The following is a 20,049-nucleotide window of genomic DNA, read 5'->3' as shown; positions in this document are numbered from 1 at the left end:
ACACACATTTGTAGCCTATAAATGAGTAAGGCTGGTCAACAGCATGTTGAAAAATGTTTGCTAAAAGGGCAGCTTTGCATTAAATTGGTCATAACTTATTCACGATTTGTCTAATCATCATAAATCTCTGGAGATAGCTTCATTGCATGTTGGAGAGAAGGCCTATCAAAGCATTTTGAGCCCAACCCAAAGGGGGCACTAAAAACACCACAAATGTGTTCCTCTAAACCCGTGGTACAGGATTTCACCAAGTTTAGAGCAAATGTTCTGGGGCCAACCAAGATGTGAAGTGTCATATTAATTGCTGCATGTTGTATTTGCATGAATTCCTTTTTATATTTGAAACTTGGCCTAGTAACTGGAAATGCAAATGTTACCTGAGAAATAGGACCCGAATCTGCCACATGATGGCACTGTAATTAACGCCCAAAAACGTGATTTTGGGAAGGCCACGCCCCTCACATTGTCAGCGCCAGTGACTTGAAATGTGGCACACATATCCAGCTCAATGTGCTCTACAAAAAAGCCTCTTGCATGATGACAGTCCACCATGATGGATATTTTTACTTATTTGTATAATGTGAAAAACAATACAATGAATAGACTGTTTTAGTTTGATTCAACATCAAATTTGGGACACTGCCTCGCGGGACTCACTTAGACACACATTTGTACTGTAAATGAGTAAGATTGGTCAAAAAACATGGCCGCCATCATTAATAAGAAATGTTTGCAAAGGGCGTGGCTTCGCATCAAATTGGCCTTATTTTGGTTTTGTCGAATCATCATAAATTTCTTAGATATCTTCATTACATGTTAACCTCGCGTCACCAGGCTCTTCACGTACGGGGAAGAGCCTGGTTTCCATTCACTCTGAATTTTGTCTGGATTCTGGTTCTGGTCTAGAGAGCGGATCTGGAATTCACCAAATTCACCAAAGTGAAAGTGTTCACCAAAGTAAAACTTTAAATTCTGGCGCACCATCGATTTACAATAAAAGAAAAAGGTTAACTTAATGGCTTGGGGCTTTTCTTGTAAATTATATTCTTTAAATTAAAAAGTTTCACCACATTTTTATTAGCTTGGTGCTTTTATTTTGACTATTACATGTTGAGGAGTAGGCCTATCAAAGCATTTTGAGCCCAGCCCAAAGGGGGCACCAAAGTGAAGTGTCATGTTAATTGCTGCATGTTGCTTTTGCTTTAATTCCTTTTTATATTTCCACATTTATTTTCTTATACTTTTACAGATTTGTTCTTTTTCATGGCACTCCCATGATTCCATATCAAGCAGTGTTCAAGATGAGTGACAGAGAAAGGTTTGCAATATTATCTGTTATGTTGCATTTTGACTCAATAATCCTGCCCGACAAAGTATTTTCAGCTATTTTCAGCCACTATTGGAAATTTTGGACACAGCTTGTTGGTGTGTAGACATCTTATGGGGATATGTGGTCAGTGTAGATATGAGATGTGCACTGGCATGAACTGTGGAAAAGAACCTGAGTGTGGTCAGTGTGGGGGGGAGTCACGAAGATGGAAGTCATGGAGACCAGATCCAAGAAAAAAATGGGTTATTATTATTATTATTATTATTTATTTATTTATTTATTTATTTATTCAGAAATATTTATATATTATTATTTATATATTTATTTATTTATGGATAGATTTCAGAGTTGGGTGTTAACCATTTTAACTCCAGTAGGGGCGGTAATGCGACACTTGTCTCGACCCGGAGACATCCGACGTGGAGGATCGTCACGTGACACTTCCAGCCGTTCACCGGACATGACCAAATCTAGGACAACTAGCTGAAGGTGTAGTCAGATCCGTGACAGCGAAGTGGAACAAAGCGATTTTTGACAGCTAAATAACACGAGATAATGTGTAGTTCGTGTAGAGAGCTTTCATGAATTATATTTATCCTTCTTTAGTATATTTGTCTACACGGTATCACCCTTTGAATCGTACTAACGGCTGTGTTCCGCGTGACAGCCTTCGACGGCTGACGAACTTGTCCTTACCTTGCGTAATGTTTTGTTCCTTGATTCAACACCAGGAAGCGAGACCAACAGGCTAGCTGTTACTGTTACCGCGATGAAAGCACAAAAGAACCAGAAAACATAACATTAATGGTTCGGATTTGACCATTAACGACCCAGTTAAGGAGCCGTTACACTGTATTTAAGGATTAACATCGCTGTAATTCGCCGCGTAAACTGTTGGGACTGATAGCTAGCTTACCGTTTAGCCATCTGGCAAGATTGTCGCTTGCTAACGTTAGCAGCTGGTTACCGTTAGCAAGTTGACGATGGCTGTGGCGCATAGAGGTTGTGTTGTGGCTGGATATTTACTCGTACTGCTGCTGGCTGGGTGCAAAGCGAGGATACACAAGCTCACTTTAAAGGTAAGGTGCCTATCTCGCAAAATGGAGCCATGCTAGCTAGCTAGTAGCTACGCCAGTTGTCCTCCCGACGGCGTTTTAGTAGCTAGCTAGTACGCTTTAATTAGCCCTGACAGACGGTGAGTCAAATGTGGTGTCGTGTTGTTGTGAAAGTGTAAACGCTTGGTAATTACGTAAAGTATTAAAAATGTGACTTATGAAGATGATGACGGGCATATGAGCTCATCTCCCAGCAGTGGTGGAATGTGAAGTTAGTGTCGTTACATTTAACGTTACTCAAGTACTGCTCTTAAGTACAGCTTTAGGGTACTTGTACTTCACTCGAGTACTTCGTTTTTCTGTTACTTTATACTACAATGCCACTACATTTTGCAAGTAAATATTGTAGTTTTTACACCATTACATTTATCTGACAAGATAATTTACAGGCTTAGATTATTAATAGATAATAATCCCACTTATACATATGTATAATATATAATATAATGTAATAGGTTACAGGGTAAGCTACCAGCAACATATAAAGTCATCAAATTTACCTTACCATTTATATCTTATCTCTTAATTCTTTTATTGCAAATCTATCCTTTATAATGTTTTATATGTTATTGCTCTGTAAAACACTTTGAATTGCTTTGGTGTACAGACTGTGCTATACAAATACAGCTGCCTTGCCTCGCCTTTCCCAAAATTATCCCCTCTACAACAGCTCATCTCTGACACTTTATTTGTCCTCCCTCCCAGAATGAAACCCGCTTTGCCGTCGATCTCAACAACTTTGGTTTCTATGCCAATGGGACTCTGGATGTCAACCTGCTTTCTCTGCGCCTCCCAGAGCAGCTGGTGAACTACAGCCTCTACCCTGTAAGAGCTGTTTGTTTTTTACGTGTGTGTGTGTGTGTGTGTGTGTGTGTGAGTGTTTGTTTTACGTGGCCTACTTGAACTTTTCAACAGGTGCAATCATTTTTTCATAACGTTTTTTACTGAATAAATGAAAAGGAAGAAATGCAAGCTGAGATGCATTTATATTTGTCATAAAAGACACAGCTGGTGTTATTCTCTGATTATCTTATGATGAATCCTGTGCAAACACACAAACCAATGATGAATTGATCATATGCTGAGTGCCGTAGAGCTTCCTTTTGTTCAAATACACATCAAAAAGCCACACTTTCACTCAATGTGACATTTTTCTCTCTTCAGAATCAGAACCAGCTCTATTGGCCGAGTATGTGCACATGCAATAATTTGAATCAGTTTTTTTGTTGCTTTCGATGCACATACACAGAATAGCCATACAGCTAAAAACACTGACAGCATAGCTGAACTAGGTAACATAACCACGTGACTACCATAAACACTGACTGCTACGCACATATATAGATATATAGAAGTGTATAGAATGATATATGTTACAGGTTGCTTTATATACAGGAGGTAGGTGAATATGATAGTGTATAAAGTGTGCTTGGATTATGTTTGACATATATCCAAATGTTTGCAGTTTGTATTTAAGTTATAATACATATTATATATTACCAAGACCACGCATGCTTTTGAGTCCATCCCACATTCATCATCCTGGTGCAGTAAATCCTGTTACTATTTTACTGTCCACTGTCAAAGGTGTAACATGCTCCAAATATTTACTCAAGGTTCAATGTGGATGTCTTTTTTTTTTTTTTTTTATGACTAGGCAGGAAGGTGGATCAGGAATCTGCTTGCCCAATCAATTTGTACATGCCCCTTTACCAATTGTCTTATTTATTAACTGCAATGCAAGTGAGATGGTTCTTGTTGTGGCACTCTAATCACATTTTTTGGAAACCTTACGTGCCTTTTAAAAACAGCCCTGTTTTATCCGCCTTGCTCTCAGTCTTGCTGAAACTCAACAATAAAAGTGAGATGAAGCGAGATGGCTTATTAATTAGCTATTTCCATCAGTAGCTCCAAATAAAATAATGTGTTTAATTCCTTTTTTATCACTTGCCCGATCAGACAAGTGTTTTGCTAGATTTACCAGCCTGACATGGCATGTTACTCACCCCGGGGCATTCGGGCAATCTTCAATTGTTGAGCCCTGTTTCCTAAATACTTAATAGATTGAGTTGATGGTTGGCAGAAGGATAAAGACAACTGCCCAATCAATTTAAAACACTGCTAATGTTGTCAGGCAATGTTGCTAACTGCGCAAGGAAAATAAATCTCTTAACAAGTTGTCACCAAGAAGTAATAAAATGTGACAGTAAAATAGTCTGCAGTTTGATATGCAGGGCATTTCTTGAGACTCATCAATGTTCAGACTCATTATCACATCAAAATTATGGATTGTTTCTCCAAACATGGGGGAGTGAGGTGTGAATGGAGGGAACTGAATGGTTGACAAAGTCGTAGAACACTGTCATGTAGCAACATTGCTTTTTTTGAAGAATATTAAGGAGTATTTGATAAGAATAATTTGGTTAATTTTCAGCAGTTAAGTTGATTTAAAATTAATATTTCAGACAAATCTTTTTTTTTAGGACAGTGATAATAGGTTGTTGAGATAAGATAAAGAGCTCCTTGGATTGACATCCTTGTTTGTTATACTTTATACCCTTTATTAGGGCAGGCTGCTATGGAGAAAATCAAATATCTGGATATTTAATCTCTATTAATATTACAACAATATTGTAGGGCTGAGTATTGGTGCTTTCACACAATATTTAGACAATGAAATTTTTTGATAAACAGTCATCAGTAATGTGAATGCCCAAGACAAATAAAAGATCAGATGAAAATATGTATCGTCCAGCCCTTCCCTTTATGAACATTGCTGTTATTCATCAAATGTTAACGTCAAAAGGCACATATCAATTATCACTTAGCTGTGCTGTTTTTAAGTTGAAAAAGTGATATAACATCCATTTTAGATTAAGACAGTTTCTGCCTTGAGTATTCAAAGTGCACTGTGGGCAGTCAGTTTAGTAGAGTGATTGTTTTCAGCAGCAGTGAAACATCAGGCCAACTCGACACAAGAATCACAGAGCAGTGAACTAATTTGCATTCTTGCTTATGGGCTGACTGCTTTCACCCGTAGTGTTTTGACTGCTTATTTTACTTTGGCCATTGGATGTTGCCGGAAAACATTAGGAGCTCTTAAAGGGATAGTTCAGATCTTCTTCAGTGGAGTTGTATGGGGTACTTATCCATAGACAGTATATTACATAGTAGATGTCAGCTGGCACTCCCCTAGTTTGGGGAAGCAGGCAAGAGTCTGACATGAAAGCTAAGCTATGTCCTGCTGTGGACGGGGGTCAGCTACAAGACATTTTTTAGCCACCAAAAATAAATTCCCACCCTAAAAAGTCAGTATCAGTTTAAGTGTATGCTGTATTGAGAGTATTGTCACTGCTTTACCTCACCATCAGACAGTGATATGTGATACAAAATTGAAGCTGGTATATTGCTCTTTTCAAAGCCAGACTCCATTCAGAAAAACTGTGATTTAACATTGCTGAACACAGGAGCTGCTGGTCTACTGCTGCCTCGAACTGTTGTTTTGTCTGTGTTATTGTGTGACTTTGGCGTTTTAAAGGGTTAGTTTGGATTCACCAAAGTCACACAATAACACCAACAGACTAAATGATCAAGGCAGGGGTAGACCAGCAGCTCTAATGTTCAGTGAGCTAAAATTACTGTTTTTCTCCATGGAGTCTGGTTGGGCATAGATGGAGAACTAAAGATGTTGACATCGTCCTCGTCAAAGCAGCAGTGAAAATCCTCTCAGTATAGCAAAAACCTAAACTGTTGATGATATAATTTTTTTTAAGGTGGCTGAAACATGCTTTATTGCCGGCCCCTAATCCAAAGCACTACGTGGCTTTGCTTCTGTGTCAGACTCCAGCCTGTTTCTCCAAACTGGAGGCATGCTGGCTGACATCAACTTAATGTAATACACTAACTATGGATAAGTATTGCATAAAACACCACTTCAGAAAATCCAAACTGTTCCTTTAAATGGAGCCAGAGTTATAAGATATGAAGTGCTGAATGATGACACGGTGAAATACTATATACTGGACATCATGTGCTTTTGACCCACTGAATGACCATATTTATAACACTCTCTTTAGGTTGGTTTCAGCCTCTCAAGGTCACGTGTGAATGGAGTCTTGTCCTACACTGTGAGTACATCCAGTCATAAACATTTCTGTAGAATATTGCACATGGTTATTTCCAGACTTGCTTTAAGTAGTCATGCTAGAGTGCTGTCCTATGTTATGAATTCAACTAATGTAAGATACTGATGCTTAAAATTATTGGTATTTCAAGGGCAGGCTTAGTCGTGAAATGTGCAGTTGGTGGTTCAGATTTGATTATTTGACTTTTCTTTTTGTTCCTGGAGGCGGAAGAGACCGAGACATGCCCACTGACTCTCACAAAGCTGACCAACAACGAGCCTCTCGTCCTTTTTCTCATCGATATCAGCACCCTCAGGTGTGCATGTCTCAGCACCAGTGTTCACAAAGTCTGTATTACTGTGTCCTGACAGCCTAACGTGAAGGGTGACTATGTAATGTGTGTTTGTGTAGTGTCAACGTGAGAGCTATGGGTGATCAAGACAACATCTTGCAAGCAAAGCCAAAGGGTGAATTGCCTAAAGGTCAGTGCCGCTCACACTTTACATCTCTCACAAAATTATTCAGCGTTTTGCTTCTCTTTCATATTTAAGCACCAGAATGAATCATTTTAAACTGACTTAACTTTGAAATATCCTGTGAGAATTTGAAAATAGCTCAATTGTACCACCAAAGAATGTGACGGGTAGCATTGTGTGTCTTGTACCTCTATGTGTTTCCTATAGGCCAAAGGAAAGCCAGGCAAGCTCCTGCTAATACTGCTGTTAAACCTGGGGATAAACCGACAACAAATGGAGAAAACAATGCAGATCAGACAGACAAGAAGGCTGACAAGAAGGCTGTTGAAACGGAAGATAAATCTGCGGTTCCGAAGGACGAAGTTAAGACAGAAGCAAAGCCAAAGCCTTCAGTAGAAGCTACTGAAAAGGATGAAAAGGAATTCCAGGTAAAATGTGTTTGTGTGCCTTTTTCTGTTTCTGTGATATATTCTTAAACATCAGTTTCTAATCTGTGTTTGCTTCTAGCTGGGGAAGAACACCCAGTTTACTCTAGCTCTGGACAAAGATAAGGACACAGGTTCATACAAATTCAAAGTAAGCACATCTTTCTTAACTATTAATCGTGATGTGAATAGTGTTTGATGTTGTTTACTGTCGTGTGACATTTTTTCCGTCCCTCTTCCACAGTTCCACATGGTGGTGGGGATGCTGGCAGAGGGTCTGTACAGCCTCAAGTTCCACTACTGTCAGAACAGGGTGCATGGAATCAAGCTACCCTACTCATTTGCCGTAAGTCAAGTGTGTTTGTGATCATACGTGCATGCTCAGGTGTGTACATGTGTTTAACCTGAGTGTATCCCCTGCAGGTGGAAGTGATAGAGGAGAATCCAGGCGGCTACCTGTCTGCAGCAGAAATTCCTTTGTCTCGCCTTTACATCGGTATGGCCGGAGTCTTCTTCACCGCTGCCATGATCTGGGTGTACACACTCATGAAGCACAGGTACACATGCATGCAGGCACACTGACATGAAAGCTTACAATATTGTGTAACAGAATCTTGCATCAGTTTCCGTTATTTAAAGATGCCACATCACTTTGTAGAGTCTTGAGGGCTGTTTGCTGGGTAATGTTAATATCCTGTTAAGCTGTTACAACACCAGCATTGTAACTACACTAAGAGTCTGCAGCCACAGTGGCTCAGTGAAGCTGTGCTGAGGCTCAGTGTTGCTTTGAGCTGAATGCTAACAGCAGTATACTAACATGCTCACAATGACGACACGGACTCCCAGATATAGTGGGTATACTGATTATCATTTTATTATCTTGTTAACATGCCAGTATTTGCTTATTGGCACCGAATGTGATGAGAATGTCATTAGTTTTATAGGTTTTTGGTCATAAACCAAAGTATCAGACAAATAAAAAAAAATTGACCTGATGAAGACACTAGATGGACACTTCAAGTAATACTTCACCCCCAAATCACCACTTGTGTATCAATTACTTACCCCATGTTACATTAAATTCTGTAAGAATGTTTTTCTCACATGCCTTTGGTTAACAAAGAATCCAGAAATTGAAAAAACTACTGATGAATTAAAGTAACAGGGGAACATTTAACAACAGCAAAACTATATCAAAACATCCATTTACAAATTCTCACATAATTCTTGCAGTATAATCTCATTCTCATAATAATTATACTAAATAATTCTAAAATACAGAGGACCATCTCTTTGGAACAACCTGCTTCCATCTCTACAATCATCATGTACATTATCATTATTGAGAAAACATCTTAACACTTCATTGGTTAATGTAATTTGTTTGTGTTTTGTTGTTGCTGTAAATTGTGCATCTTTAACAATTTTGTAATGCTTCTTAGTAGGGGTGGGTGATATGGCCCTAAAATAACATCACAATATTTCAGGGTATTTTTGTGATAACAATACTTTGATGATTTGACAAATTAGAAAAAAAAATATAAATCTTATTATTTTATTATTCATTTAAGAAAATAGAATTGCAACAAAATCAGTGATATAGTTTTACAGTTTGCTTTAAATATTCATTAAAAAGTAAACAAAATAATCTCTCATTTCTTTAGTTTGTGAACAACAACTGTAACTCAGAGTGACATTGGGAGCTGTTTGAATGTGTAATTTGTGGTAGATTTTATTTTGATGAACTATTCATCAGCAGGTGATTTCTTTTTTTAGTAAAATCCTAAATGGCTGAGTTGGGGTTTTTTTTTTTTCACCTGAACCTTTATGCTCTGCCATTTCTCCTCTAATCATCACGCTGTAACCTGTGACAGGCTGTTATGATACCACAACTATGGCACATTCACATATATGTAGGTTGAATGAGTTCCCTCTGCAGAGAGGGTAACTCGCGGTAACTCGCTTAAAGAGTCTGAGAAGTCCGGGGCTGTTCATAAAACATTAGAGACGCCTAGCCTAACGATGCCACAGTTTATTCAACACTACTGGAGCTTCTCCTCTTTTTGGAACCACTATGGATCGGTAATAATATCGCTTTCAGCCATGCTTGTTGTTGCCAGGTATGCTGCCATATGTCAACAGCCCGAAATATCGGGAGTATCATGATATGAATTTTTCATATGATAATAAAAAATATACTGGTATTATCGTGAACGAAATGATGTGGCACACCCCTGCTTCTTAGTCTGGAACTTTTATTCGATTATGCAATCTTAGTTTTTACCCCTTTCTTTTTATGTATGATTGTTGTTATTTAATAAAGGAGGTATCTTCATGGGCCATTTTTGGTGTCTAACCTGTCCTGCACAATGGTTTAACTTTTAATTTTTTTATCCCCTGTATTTTCTGTACATAAACTAAACCAAAGTACTTGTACCCCAAAACAAAGGAACATGCCGAAACTTGAGCCGTGTGAATGATCACTGTGTAGTGGTACCGATGTACTACTATATAAAATATTTTAACCTCTGCCCCTATGTGCTTTTTTACAGGTACAGCGTGTTTAAGATCCACTGGCTGATGGCGGCACTGGCCTTTACCAAGTCCACATCATTGGTTTTCCATAGTGTAAGTACGCCAGCATCACAGAGCAGACTGTTCTCACCACTGTAGTATCTCATGTTTGTGTTTGGCTTTTATTGCTATGTCTGTCTGTTCTGTCTGCACTGCTCACTGTGCTCACAACACACCTGGATTCTTTGTCTCTCTCTCTCAGATCAATTACCACTTCATCAACACTGAGGGGCATCCCATTGAAGGCTGGGCTGTCATGTATTACATCACACACCTGTAAGTACTATTTCTCCAGATTATTAAAGTTATTCAAGATTCTATTTTGTGTTTAATTCTTACAGTTTATATTGATGTACATTCCAGGCTCAAGGGGGCGCTGCTGTTCATCACACTGGCACTGATCGGCACTGGCTGGGCTTTTGTGAAATACATCCTGTCTGACAAGGAAAAGAAGATCTTCATGATTGTCATCCCTCTGCAGGTGTGTGTGTGCACGAGAAACAGTGTGTGATTGTCAACATTCAGTGAATATATTTTGGTGACCCACTCCCTCGTCATTCTTCAGGTCCTGGCTAATGTCGCCTACATCATCATCGAGTCTACGGAGGAAGGCTCCAGTGAATATTATCTGTGGAAGGAGATTCTCTTCCTGGTCGACCTCATCTGCTGCGGAGCCATCCTTTTCCCTGTTGTCTGGTAAGTGTGTGTGCGGTCTGACTAATTTGTATCAGTTACATTTTCCATTTTAAAAAATCCATTGAGAAATTGAATTAAGACTAGTTTTGGGAATGATGCATACGCAGTTGGCTGTTTCCACAGAAGCTAGTTATGATAAGAGGATCTAGTGGTTAAACTGGGCCCTGCATGTTGTAGAAATATGAGTCAATTTAAGTAACTGACAGCAGCAGGAAAGAGGCAAGGTTACCAGGAGATAATGTTCAAAAGCAGGCGTGATGGTGGTGGGCTGGATGAGCGGCCCCCACCAGCCAGTCAGAGCTAAGTCAAGCCATGATGTAAGTTCCTTTCTTCTCAGCCGACCTACATCATGAATAGCAATTAAAACAACGTACATTTTCAGTTTGTAGTCCAGAATCTCAAGTTTACAATTACAGAAACACTGATTGATTTTTTTATCATGAAAAATTCATCTAATAAGTGTTACATGAGCCGAGTTAACCCATAATGTTAAATAACATGTTCAGGCTGTGTGCAGATGTATTTGTTGTTTTCAAACATACCTGTCTTTGTAGGTCCATCCGTCACCTACAGGAGGCTTCTAGCACCGACGGCAAAGGTGAGAATTCTGATCAGTTACAGCCCAAACGTGTTGGGCTGTATTACTCATTACTCGTAAACCTTTAAAAAATAATATTATTACTTTTTCTTACTACACCCCGACAACAGTAGTTTGTTACAGTGCATGTTATATTACTTTTCCATTATCTTTTCTACTCAAAATTCAGACATTGCATGTGCACCTTTGTGTGAATGTCAAGGCAGTCTCCTCTAAGTGCAGCTAAGGCTAGATAGCTTGCAAATAATTTCTTACCTGGAAATCTTTGTTTGCCTGTGACCGGTATTTTCCAGGGGTGTGATGGTTCACAAAATTCCCAGTTTGCTTGGATACGATACAGTGGTGTCACGGTTTGGCATGTTTTCAATACAGCATGTAGAAATGCCAGAGGAATGTCCTTAATTTTAAAAAATTTGAATGTATAAAAACTAACATAATTTAGGCTTTTGGGAGTGTTGTGTTTTTTTCAACACAGCAGGAATTAGGGTCTGACTGAAATGGGCTCGTGCAAGTCTGGTAAAGCATAATCAGTGATTTCTCTCTGAACACATTATACTTGAGAATTGTGTAGTACTGACTGGTGGAGTTTGACTAGTAAACTTTTTCTCACCATTTCTGCGTCCATTTCTGTGTTTTTTGGGCAAGCTTAAAAGCATGTTCGTTTACGCAGTAGAGCCATCCTGAACATAACCCCCTCCCTACTATATAAAAAGTATGGTACTGCCGATGTTAGAGGACGTAGTATCTGTCGTTTATATTGCCTACTGTGTGTTGGCTGCAAGGTTGTTGCATCCAACAGTTACATCCGCCAGCAGTTACTGCTCAATTCTGAAGGTGTGTGCGCTGTGATAGTGTTAGCCTGCTAAACTAGAGGCAATAGCCACACAGCGGCTCTGGAGCAGAATGTTTTGGTTTGGAGGTGAGAGGGGCAGACAGCATGTCGCCCGCTCCGTGTGGGCTGCCTTGTTGAGCGTAGTGGCAATGAGAACGTTTTGTTAAACATAGTTTAAGCTGTATATTTCCAAATGTAGTAGAATAGTTCAGCTTATTGTTCGGTTTGAAATGCGTTCCGAACCAAACGCCCAGTATGGAAGGGTTCAGTATGCATACGTGTTACACCCCTTGTGTTTTCTCAAGGAACTGTCTGAGAGACGGCGCGTCAGTCGTGGAGAGAGGAAACATTTAATCCACCACATATTCAGCCACAAGCTCCATTAGTTCTTTGTTGCTAGTAGCCTTGTTTTCATGATTAAAATCCAGGTTTGTTTTTTTAGTTAGCGTAGGACTACAGCCATTTTCCTTGGCTGCAGAGGGCTCACCTTTGGTGGGTGTATTTCCATGAGCTTCACGTTGTTTTGCTGGCAGTTAGAGTAGGTGTTTCAGGAGGTTTAAGGTTGTGTTTTTCACAGTGGAAAGAGTCTTAGTACCGCTACCTGGAACAACAATGTTCTTCATCTTTCCTCCAGAAAATGTCAAAGTCATGGGAGTATTACCAGCTGCTGAATGTAAGAGTTTCCGTCTTCCAAGCTAGCTTGCTGCTTTGTGACTTGCATATGCGACGATTACGAAAATGAACCCAGGGATGTGCTCAATTGTTATTATCTCAAATCAGTAGGGCAACAAGAGTAAAGGTTTTGTGTAAGTGTAATATTATAGAGAAAAAGTTGAGTCCGCACACTAGATACAGCTCCAAAGATTTAATGTGAATATCACCACATATGACGTTTCGGGCACAGGCCCTTCATCACATATGAAACTGGTAAATAGACACACCTGCTTAAATCAATGTCAGGGATCACCTGATCTGTACCAGTTTCATGTCTGATGAAGGGCCTGTGCCCGAAACGTCATATGTGGTTATATTCACATTAAATCTTTGGAGCTGTATCTAGTGTGGGGACTCAACTTGTTCTACATTGATGCCTCTTTGTGGTCCAGCACATAGGCTAAGTCTTTTCTAGGATGTGCGTGTCCTTTTGTTCTCTTTAAGTGTGATATTATAACTGAAATTCTACTAGTAATTTGTTACCCTAATAATTACAGGCAAAAGTGATATAACTAACGCATTCCTGCCTAACACTGAGACTTTTGTGTTTTTGTTCTGTTTTTAATTAAATTGTGTCCTTGTCTGTTTCAGCTGCAATGAATTTGGAGAAGCTCAAGCTCTTCCGGCATTATTACGTTATGGTAAGAAGGCATTCAGCTCAGCAGTATTTCTGCTCTTTCATCCTCATCCATCCATCTTTCCATCTGTCCACAAGAGCTGACCGTTATTAGATTGTCAGTGAAATTGAAATTTCCAAGCACAGTACTGATAGCTTGATAAGCTTGCAAGTTGTTGATGTTGCTGATGATGCTTGAATATTTTTTCATCGGACATGTTTATTATCTGATGTTTAGCATCATCCTTCAGCTCTACAATGAATTATACTGAGTCACAGTGTTTGGCAGGGCCGCACCAGGATTCTCATTCAGCAGAGTCACTGCTGCAGAGCCACAACTGCTTTACAAACAACCCCACATACTGTTTGACCAATTGGACAATGTGCACCATTGTTCTTTGTCACAAGACAAGTTTTACTAACCTTGAGTAAAAGATTCAGTTTAGATAAAAACTGTGTTAGTTTAACCACCCAGCTGTCATCTTAATGTCATTTTTTGTAATTCTGTGTTCATCTTTTTAGATTGTGTGTTATATCTACTTCACAAGGATCATAGCTATCCTGCTCAAGGTCACTATGCCTTTCCAGTGGCAGTGGTGCTACGAGGTAAGGTGACAACGATGTTGAATAGCAATTTGACTTTATTACTTTAATGAGCACTTGTTTGTAAAAGGTCAGAGGAATCTTTTATCTTACACTGACTCAGCGATGACTAGGCATAATTGGCTGGAGGTTTTACTTGGATGTACAGTACAGGCCAAAAGTTTGGACACACCTTCTCATTCAATGCGTTTTCTTTATTTTCATGACTATTTACATTGTAGATTCTCACTGAAGGCATCAAAACTATGAATGAACACATGTGGAGTTATGTACTTAACAAAAAAAGGTGAAATAACTGAAAACATGTTTTATATTCTAGTTTCTCTGATTACTGCTTTGCACACTCTTGGCATTCCCTCCATGAGCTTCAAGAGGTAGTCACCTGAAATGGTTTTCCAACAGTCTTGAAGGAGTTCCCAGAGGTGTTTAGCACTTGTTGGCCCCTTTACCTTCACTCTGCGGTCCAGCTCACCCCAAACCATCTCGATTGGGTTCAGGTCTGGTGACTGTGGAGGCCAGGTCATCTGCCGCAGCACTCCATCACTCTCCTTCTTGGTCAAATAGCCCTTACACAGCCTGGAGGTGTGTTTGGAGTCATTGTCCTGTTGAAAAATAAATGATGGTCCAACTAAACGCAAACCGGATGGGATGGCATGTCGCTGCAGAATGCTGTGGTAGCCATGCTGGTTCAGTGTGCCTTCAATTTTGAATAAATCCCCAACAGTGTCACCAGCAAAACACCCCCACACCATCACACCTCCTCCTCCATGCTTCACAGTGGGAACCAGGCATGTGGAATCCATCCGTTCACCTTTTCTGCGTCTCACAAAGACACGGCGGTTGGAACCAAAGATCTCAAATTTGGACTCGTCAGACCAAAGCACAGATTTCCACTGGTCTAATGTCCATTCCTTGTGTTTCTTGGCCCAAACAAATCTCTTCTGCTTGTTGCCTCTCCTTAGCAGTGGTTTCCTAGCAGCTATTTGACCATGAAGGCCTGATTCGCGCAGTCTCCACTTAACAGCTGTTCTAGAGATGGATCTGCTGCTAGAACTCTGTGTGGCATTCATCTGGTCTCTGATCTGAGCTGCTGTTAACTTGCGATTTCTGAGGCTGGTGACTCGGATGAACTTATCCTCAGAAGCAGAGGTGACTCTTGGTCTTCCTTTCCTGGGTCGGTCCTCATGTGTGCCAGTTTCGTTGTAGCGCTTGATGGTTTTTGTGACTCCACTTGGGGAAACATTTAAAGTTTTTGCAATTTTCCGGACTGACTGACCTTCATTTCTTAAAGTAATGATGGCCACTCGTTTTTCTTTAGTTAGCTGATTGGTTCTTGCCATAATATGAATTTTAACAGTTGTCCAATAGGGCTGTCGGCTGTGTATTAACCGGACTTCTGCACAACACAACTGATGGTCCCAACCCCCTTGATAAAGCAAGAAATTCCACTAATTAACCCTGATAAGGCACACCTGTGAAGTGGAAACCATTTCAGGTGACTACCTCTTGAAGCTCATGGAGAGAATGCCAAGAGTGTGCAAAGCAGTAATCAGAGCAAAGGGTGGCTATTTTGAAGAAACTAGAATATAAAACATGTTTTCAGTTATTTCACCTTTTTTTGTTAAGTACATAACTCCACATGTGTTCATTCATAGTTTTGATGCCTTCAGTGAGAATCTACAATGTAAATAGTCATGAAAATAAAGAAAACGCATTGAATGAGAAGGTGTGTCCAAACTTTTGGCCTGTACTGTATGCCAGTAGGATGTTTGCAAACACATACTCAGTGCCATTTATTATTCAGCAAATAGACAAGAACACCAGAGGGAGGGTATTAGCATTACTGGAAGGAGAGAATGTTGTACTGATTGAATCATTGTACATTGACTTTAAGAATGAATAACAGCACATGGACTTAGATATTGTTGTTTGGCTGGTCCGATGCCAGTAATATGAAGCTTGTTTGCATGGTTGGGAAGAAATTTGTTTATCTTGACAGAGCTAGAGGCTGTTAGCTAGAAGCAACTGTTGAGCTGCAGGTCAACTTTGAGCACACACACTCTCATGTTTCTTCAGTTTCTGGTGGAGGTGTCTACTCTGATCTTCTTCGTGTTGACGGGCTACAAGTTCAGACCAGCATCCAACAACCCCTACCTCCAGCTTCCCCAGGACGAGGAGGATGTAGAGGCGGATGAAGTGTAAGCAAGCACCCTACACTGATTTTGCTCAGTTTTTTCTCACTTTATTAGCAGGCTCATGGCACTACATGTCTTACACATTGTCAGTATAGGCTGTGTCGTGGTTAGGGATGTCACAAGAACAAATACTTAGGTACCAAGGTGATGGCAAAAGTTTGAGAACTGGACCATACTGATTTTTCTCTAGTAGCATAGGCACCATAGGTACTGGGTCCTGACCACTGACAATGCAGAAGCATTCCTAAAAAAAAAATCAGGCAAAGAATTCAAACATAACAGCAAGAAACTGAATTTGGAATTTAATATTCCAGTCTGTCAAAGAAGTTGGTGCATTTAAAAGCGCAACTATAGACTAAAAGAAGGTGGTGATGACACTTTAGTTACCACCAGCTTTCTGAAGGTGCTAATAAATTCACCATAGCTGCATGTGACTGTTTATGCTGATCTTTGTGTTTCGGACCGTTTTTGCAATGAAGCTCATTTGAGTAGAGGTGCATTTTCACCCCGTAAAGGTGCTTTGAGAATGACTTTGTGTACAGATTTAGCGGCCACTAAAGCCACGCAGCCCTTGTTTGAATTTGCCCATGAGAATAAAGCTGGCTTTTTTTTAGTTTACATCAATCAGGAACAAAGTTTGATGAAAGTTAAAAGGCTCTCTAACTGAAGTGCTGTTGCTCCTCTGTGTTTCTCTCTGTTTGCAGTGTGACTGAGTCAGGTGCACTGGAGGGAATTTCCAAAGTCAAGAAGACGTGTAACGGACGCGAGCGCCAGAAAGAGTCCACCTTGTGAGCAGGAAGCTGCATCTTTGGGGGTCGGAGGATCCACTAAACCTCCCCATGCCAGCTGGTACAAAGGGGTGCACACGGACCAAGGCTCCCCACCCCCAGTGACAGCTTTCCTTTTGAGACTCGTAGAGTGGTTGCAGTGGTCGTGTCCACTGTCTGGCTATGCAAAAAAAAAATTAAAGACTAACTTTGTTGGACACTCTCCAATTCCTCGGAACACTCCACCCAGAAACTCTGAAGGGTTTCAGATGGAGACGAGTTTTTGCCACATGGATGATGGGTGGAGACACGGAAAGGAGCTCTGATGTTCTTTAGTTTTCACTTCTCTCTCTCTCTCTCTCTCTCTCTCTCTCTGTCTGTCTCTCTCTCTCTCTCTCTCTCTCTCTCTCTGTCTGTCTCTCTCTCTCTCTCTCTCTCTCTCTCCAAAGATAATTATCATTTTAGAGAAAGACTTGCTTTTGGGTGCGTTTATATTGGCTATTTAATACGGTACTTCTGCGAGCCTCTTAGTTGTACCTTTTTGTGGGTGATGTGAGTACACGTATGTGTGAATGTGAGACAACACAAGATTTGGACACAACCGTTTTCTTCCCTTTGGAGACAGTGGCCCTTGCTCAGGTAAAAAGGCTAATCAGTATATATTTAAAATTTAGGCAACAATCTGAACACGTTATTTCTTATTCCCACTATTCAGGGGTCAGTAATGTTCCCATCACTCCTTATACAACTTCATCACCATGCAGTACAAGTTATGTTACTTTTTCCCATAGGATTGATTTATATATTGAAATATATGGAAGAGGTTGTATATTTCAATATATTTACTTATTGCATATTGAAATGTTATATTTCAGTATTATTGTTTATGTTGGAGAGGTAAGAGTTCCTCCCAGTCCGTCACATGGACTGCTGCTGTAATTTAGTGCTTTAGTGGTTGAGGTCAACTCACATCTCTGTGAAATCAGCCCTAGATGGTGACATGTGAAGCTCTTAATGAATAAAGAGGTTGATGAATCAGTCTCTCAGATAACCAGAGCAGTGGCCCCGATTACGTTCAACGACGGCCTTGAGTTTTTGTTGTTGTTTTTTTTTTTTTTTTTTTTTCCCTCATTTGGCCACACTGTGCCAATCTAGGCAGAGAGGTGACCTAACGGATCATATTTGAATTTGTCTGCTTTTGGTTTTACCTTCTTGCTCTTGATGTGAAGCTTATTTTATTAATTATTGATGACTTATTGGTGAAAGATGAGAAAAACGTGTGCAGCCGGGCAGGTTAGATGGCCATTTGTAAATAATTTACAGAGACTGTTGATATAAAAGGAGACACATAACACGTCGTAAGAACTGCATAGAGGCTTTATAGACAGTGATTCAGATGGTTCATTTTAAATGGGATGGGTTGATTCCTGTAATAGAAGGAGGGAAGGAGTACATGCGAGGAATTAAGGACAGACTACTGAGATTTAACCACAGACACTCCTGTACAGGTATGAAGGAGCTACACTGTGTTTACAGACTGTTAATTTGTCTCCTGGTACGAGCACAGGGGGTAACAGTTAGTACACGAGTTGAGCAGAGAAGGTTTTGTGCTTGTTACAGAGGACAGTTTGATGTCTGTGTGAATTTTCACAATAAAGCTTGTGTTCTGGAAAGGTCTCAAATGAAGCTGTTACGTCTATGTTTTGAAGCACTTTTTTAAAGTTGTCATTAACGAATTAATAATCCATTTCTATAAAGACGGGGCATGTATAAAAGAAGGGCAGTCAAAAGCCCCATTTCCACCAAATGCTGTCAGTATGGTACCTTTGGAACCAACAGTAACCCTTCAGACATGGTACCTAGACCCTAGAGTTTCCACCACAAACAGTACTCTTAAATGTGGTCGGGGTTATTGTCACTCGCTGCTCCATCCAGCACAAACAGAACAGGCTGCAGTGAGTCTCTCTCCATGGGATATTTAAAAATGGCAGGTTTGTGAATTTAGTCCTCCTCACTGTTCCCACAGGAACAATACTCCGCAATGCTTTTTTTCCCCTCAAAGTGAGGATTAGAAGCCTCAACTAGAAGTAAAAACTAAAAGACGCTTTGTGGTGTCTAGCAGTGAGTACTGCAGATTGCAACCAGCTGAAACTTCTCCCAGTGAGAATTCAAATCAGGAGCTGGATCATCCTCAGATGTCTCTTCCTTTCCAACACAAACCGATTTAAACCAGTTAAACCACTGAATAGGGCAGTTTCATGTTACAAGTAAGTGTCGCCTGTGCTTTGGCACATCATAGATTGGCTGGCCCAACACCTGCCAATGTGTGCTCACCTTTTTCTCTTACAAAATATGACCTTGAAGTTCAGGTGGTTTTTACTGAGAGCCTAAGGTCTAAAACACTGAATGAAGCAGTTTCGTGTTAAAAAGAAAATCAGTGTTTGTGCAGTGATCTTGTCGCGGACTGGCAGCTAACTGCAGCGGCTGACAAATACACAAAAATACAAATGGCTCGATGTAGAACCAGTGTTTTGTTTGTCTATTCTAGGCTACTGTAGAAACACAGTGGTGCAACATGGCGATGTCTGCACACAAGGACCCGCCCCTACTTATAAACAGCTCATTCTAAGATATCAAAAACACAATGATTCATATTTTCAGGAGATTACACAGAAAACATGCTTATTATATTCCATGTATATCTCCTGAATCCTACACACTGGACCTTTTATGTAGAATAAACTAAACACAGTGGTATGGTCTGCTTTTTGGCACAGCATGCACCTCCCATAATAACTCATCACGCAGCTGATTATTGTTATATTGTCTTAACTATGCAAACATACTGCAGACCATAAACAGCCCACACCAGAGCAGTTTAAATGTGGAACCTCTCATGGTTAAACACTGAAGGATTAATGATGGCGGATTCGCTTCATCTCACACTGCTGCAGCGCTGGAGGTGAACTCTCGGTTATAACAGG

The 20,049-nt window shown here is 40.2% G+C and overlaps 1 protein-coding gene across 2 annotated transcripts; it reads left to right on the top strand.

The window, feature by feature from the left end:
• Nucleotides 1-1,801: 1,801 nt before the first annotated feature.
• Nucleotides 1,802-18,190, top strand: LOC125885956 (protein GPR108-like). Of its 2 annotated transcripts, XM_049571827.1 has the most exons (18): nt 1,804-2,409; nt 3,151-3,270; nt 6,522-6,572; nt 6,794-6,885; nt 6,981-7,051; nt 7,253-7,473; nt 7,553-7,621; nt 7,715-7,816; nt 7,894-8,027; nt 10,023-10,098; nt 10,247-10,320; nt 10,408-10,525; nt 10,610-10,740; nt 11,295-11,338; nt 13,476-13,525; nt 14,023-14,106; nt 16,180-16,301; nt 17,003-18,190. In XM_049571827.1, exons 1-18 carry the CDS (start codon nt 2,314-2,316, stop codon nt 17,088-17,090), a joined length of 1,743 nt encoding a protein of 580 aa, XP_049427784.1. In that variant the 5' UTR covers nt 1,804-2,313; the 3' UTR covers nt 17,091-18,190. The 2 variants fall into 2 exon arrangements, with proteins under 2 accessions (XP_049427785.1, XP_049427784.1); XM_049571828.1 differs by lacking the exons at nt 13,476-13,525; nt 14,023-14,106; nt 16,180-16,301; nt 17,003-18,190 and adding an exon at nt 12,805-12,948 and having other exon boundaries at nt 1,802-2,409.
• Nucleotides 18,191-20,049: the final 1,859 nt, after the last annotated feature.

Source organism: Epinephelus fuscoguttatus, linkage group LG3, assembly GCF_011397635.1.
Source record: "Epinephelus fuscoguttatus linkage group LG3, E.fuscoguttatus.final_Chr_v1".
In the NCBI taxonomy this organism is placed as follows: Eukaryota; Metazoa; Chordata; class Actinopteri; order Perciformes; family Serranidae; genus Epinephelus; species Epinephelus fuscoguttatus.
This window is presented reverse-complemented; position numbering and strand designations above follow the sequence as displayed.

What these genes read in the sequence shown, in the direction of transcription:
- LOC125885956 (XM_049571827.1), top strand. Translation starts at nt 2,314, where the DNA reads ATGGCTGTGGCGCATAGAGGTTGTGTTGTGGCTGGATATTTACTCGTA. An exon ending in TACACAAGCTCACTTTAAAG is followed by an intron (nt 2,410 to 3,150) that starts GTAAGGTGCCTA and finishes CCTCCCTCCCAG; the next exon opens with AATGAAACCCGCTTTGCCGT. An exon ending in GATGTAGAGGCGGATGAAGT is followed by an intron (nt 16,302 to 17,002) that starts GTAAGCAAGCAC and finishes CTCTGTTTGCAG; the next exon opens with TGTGACTGAGTCAGGTGCAC.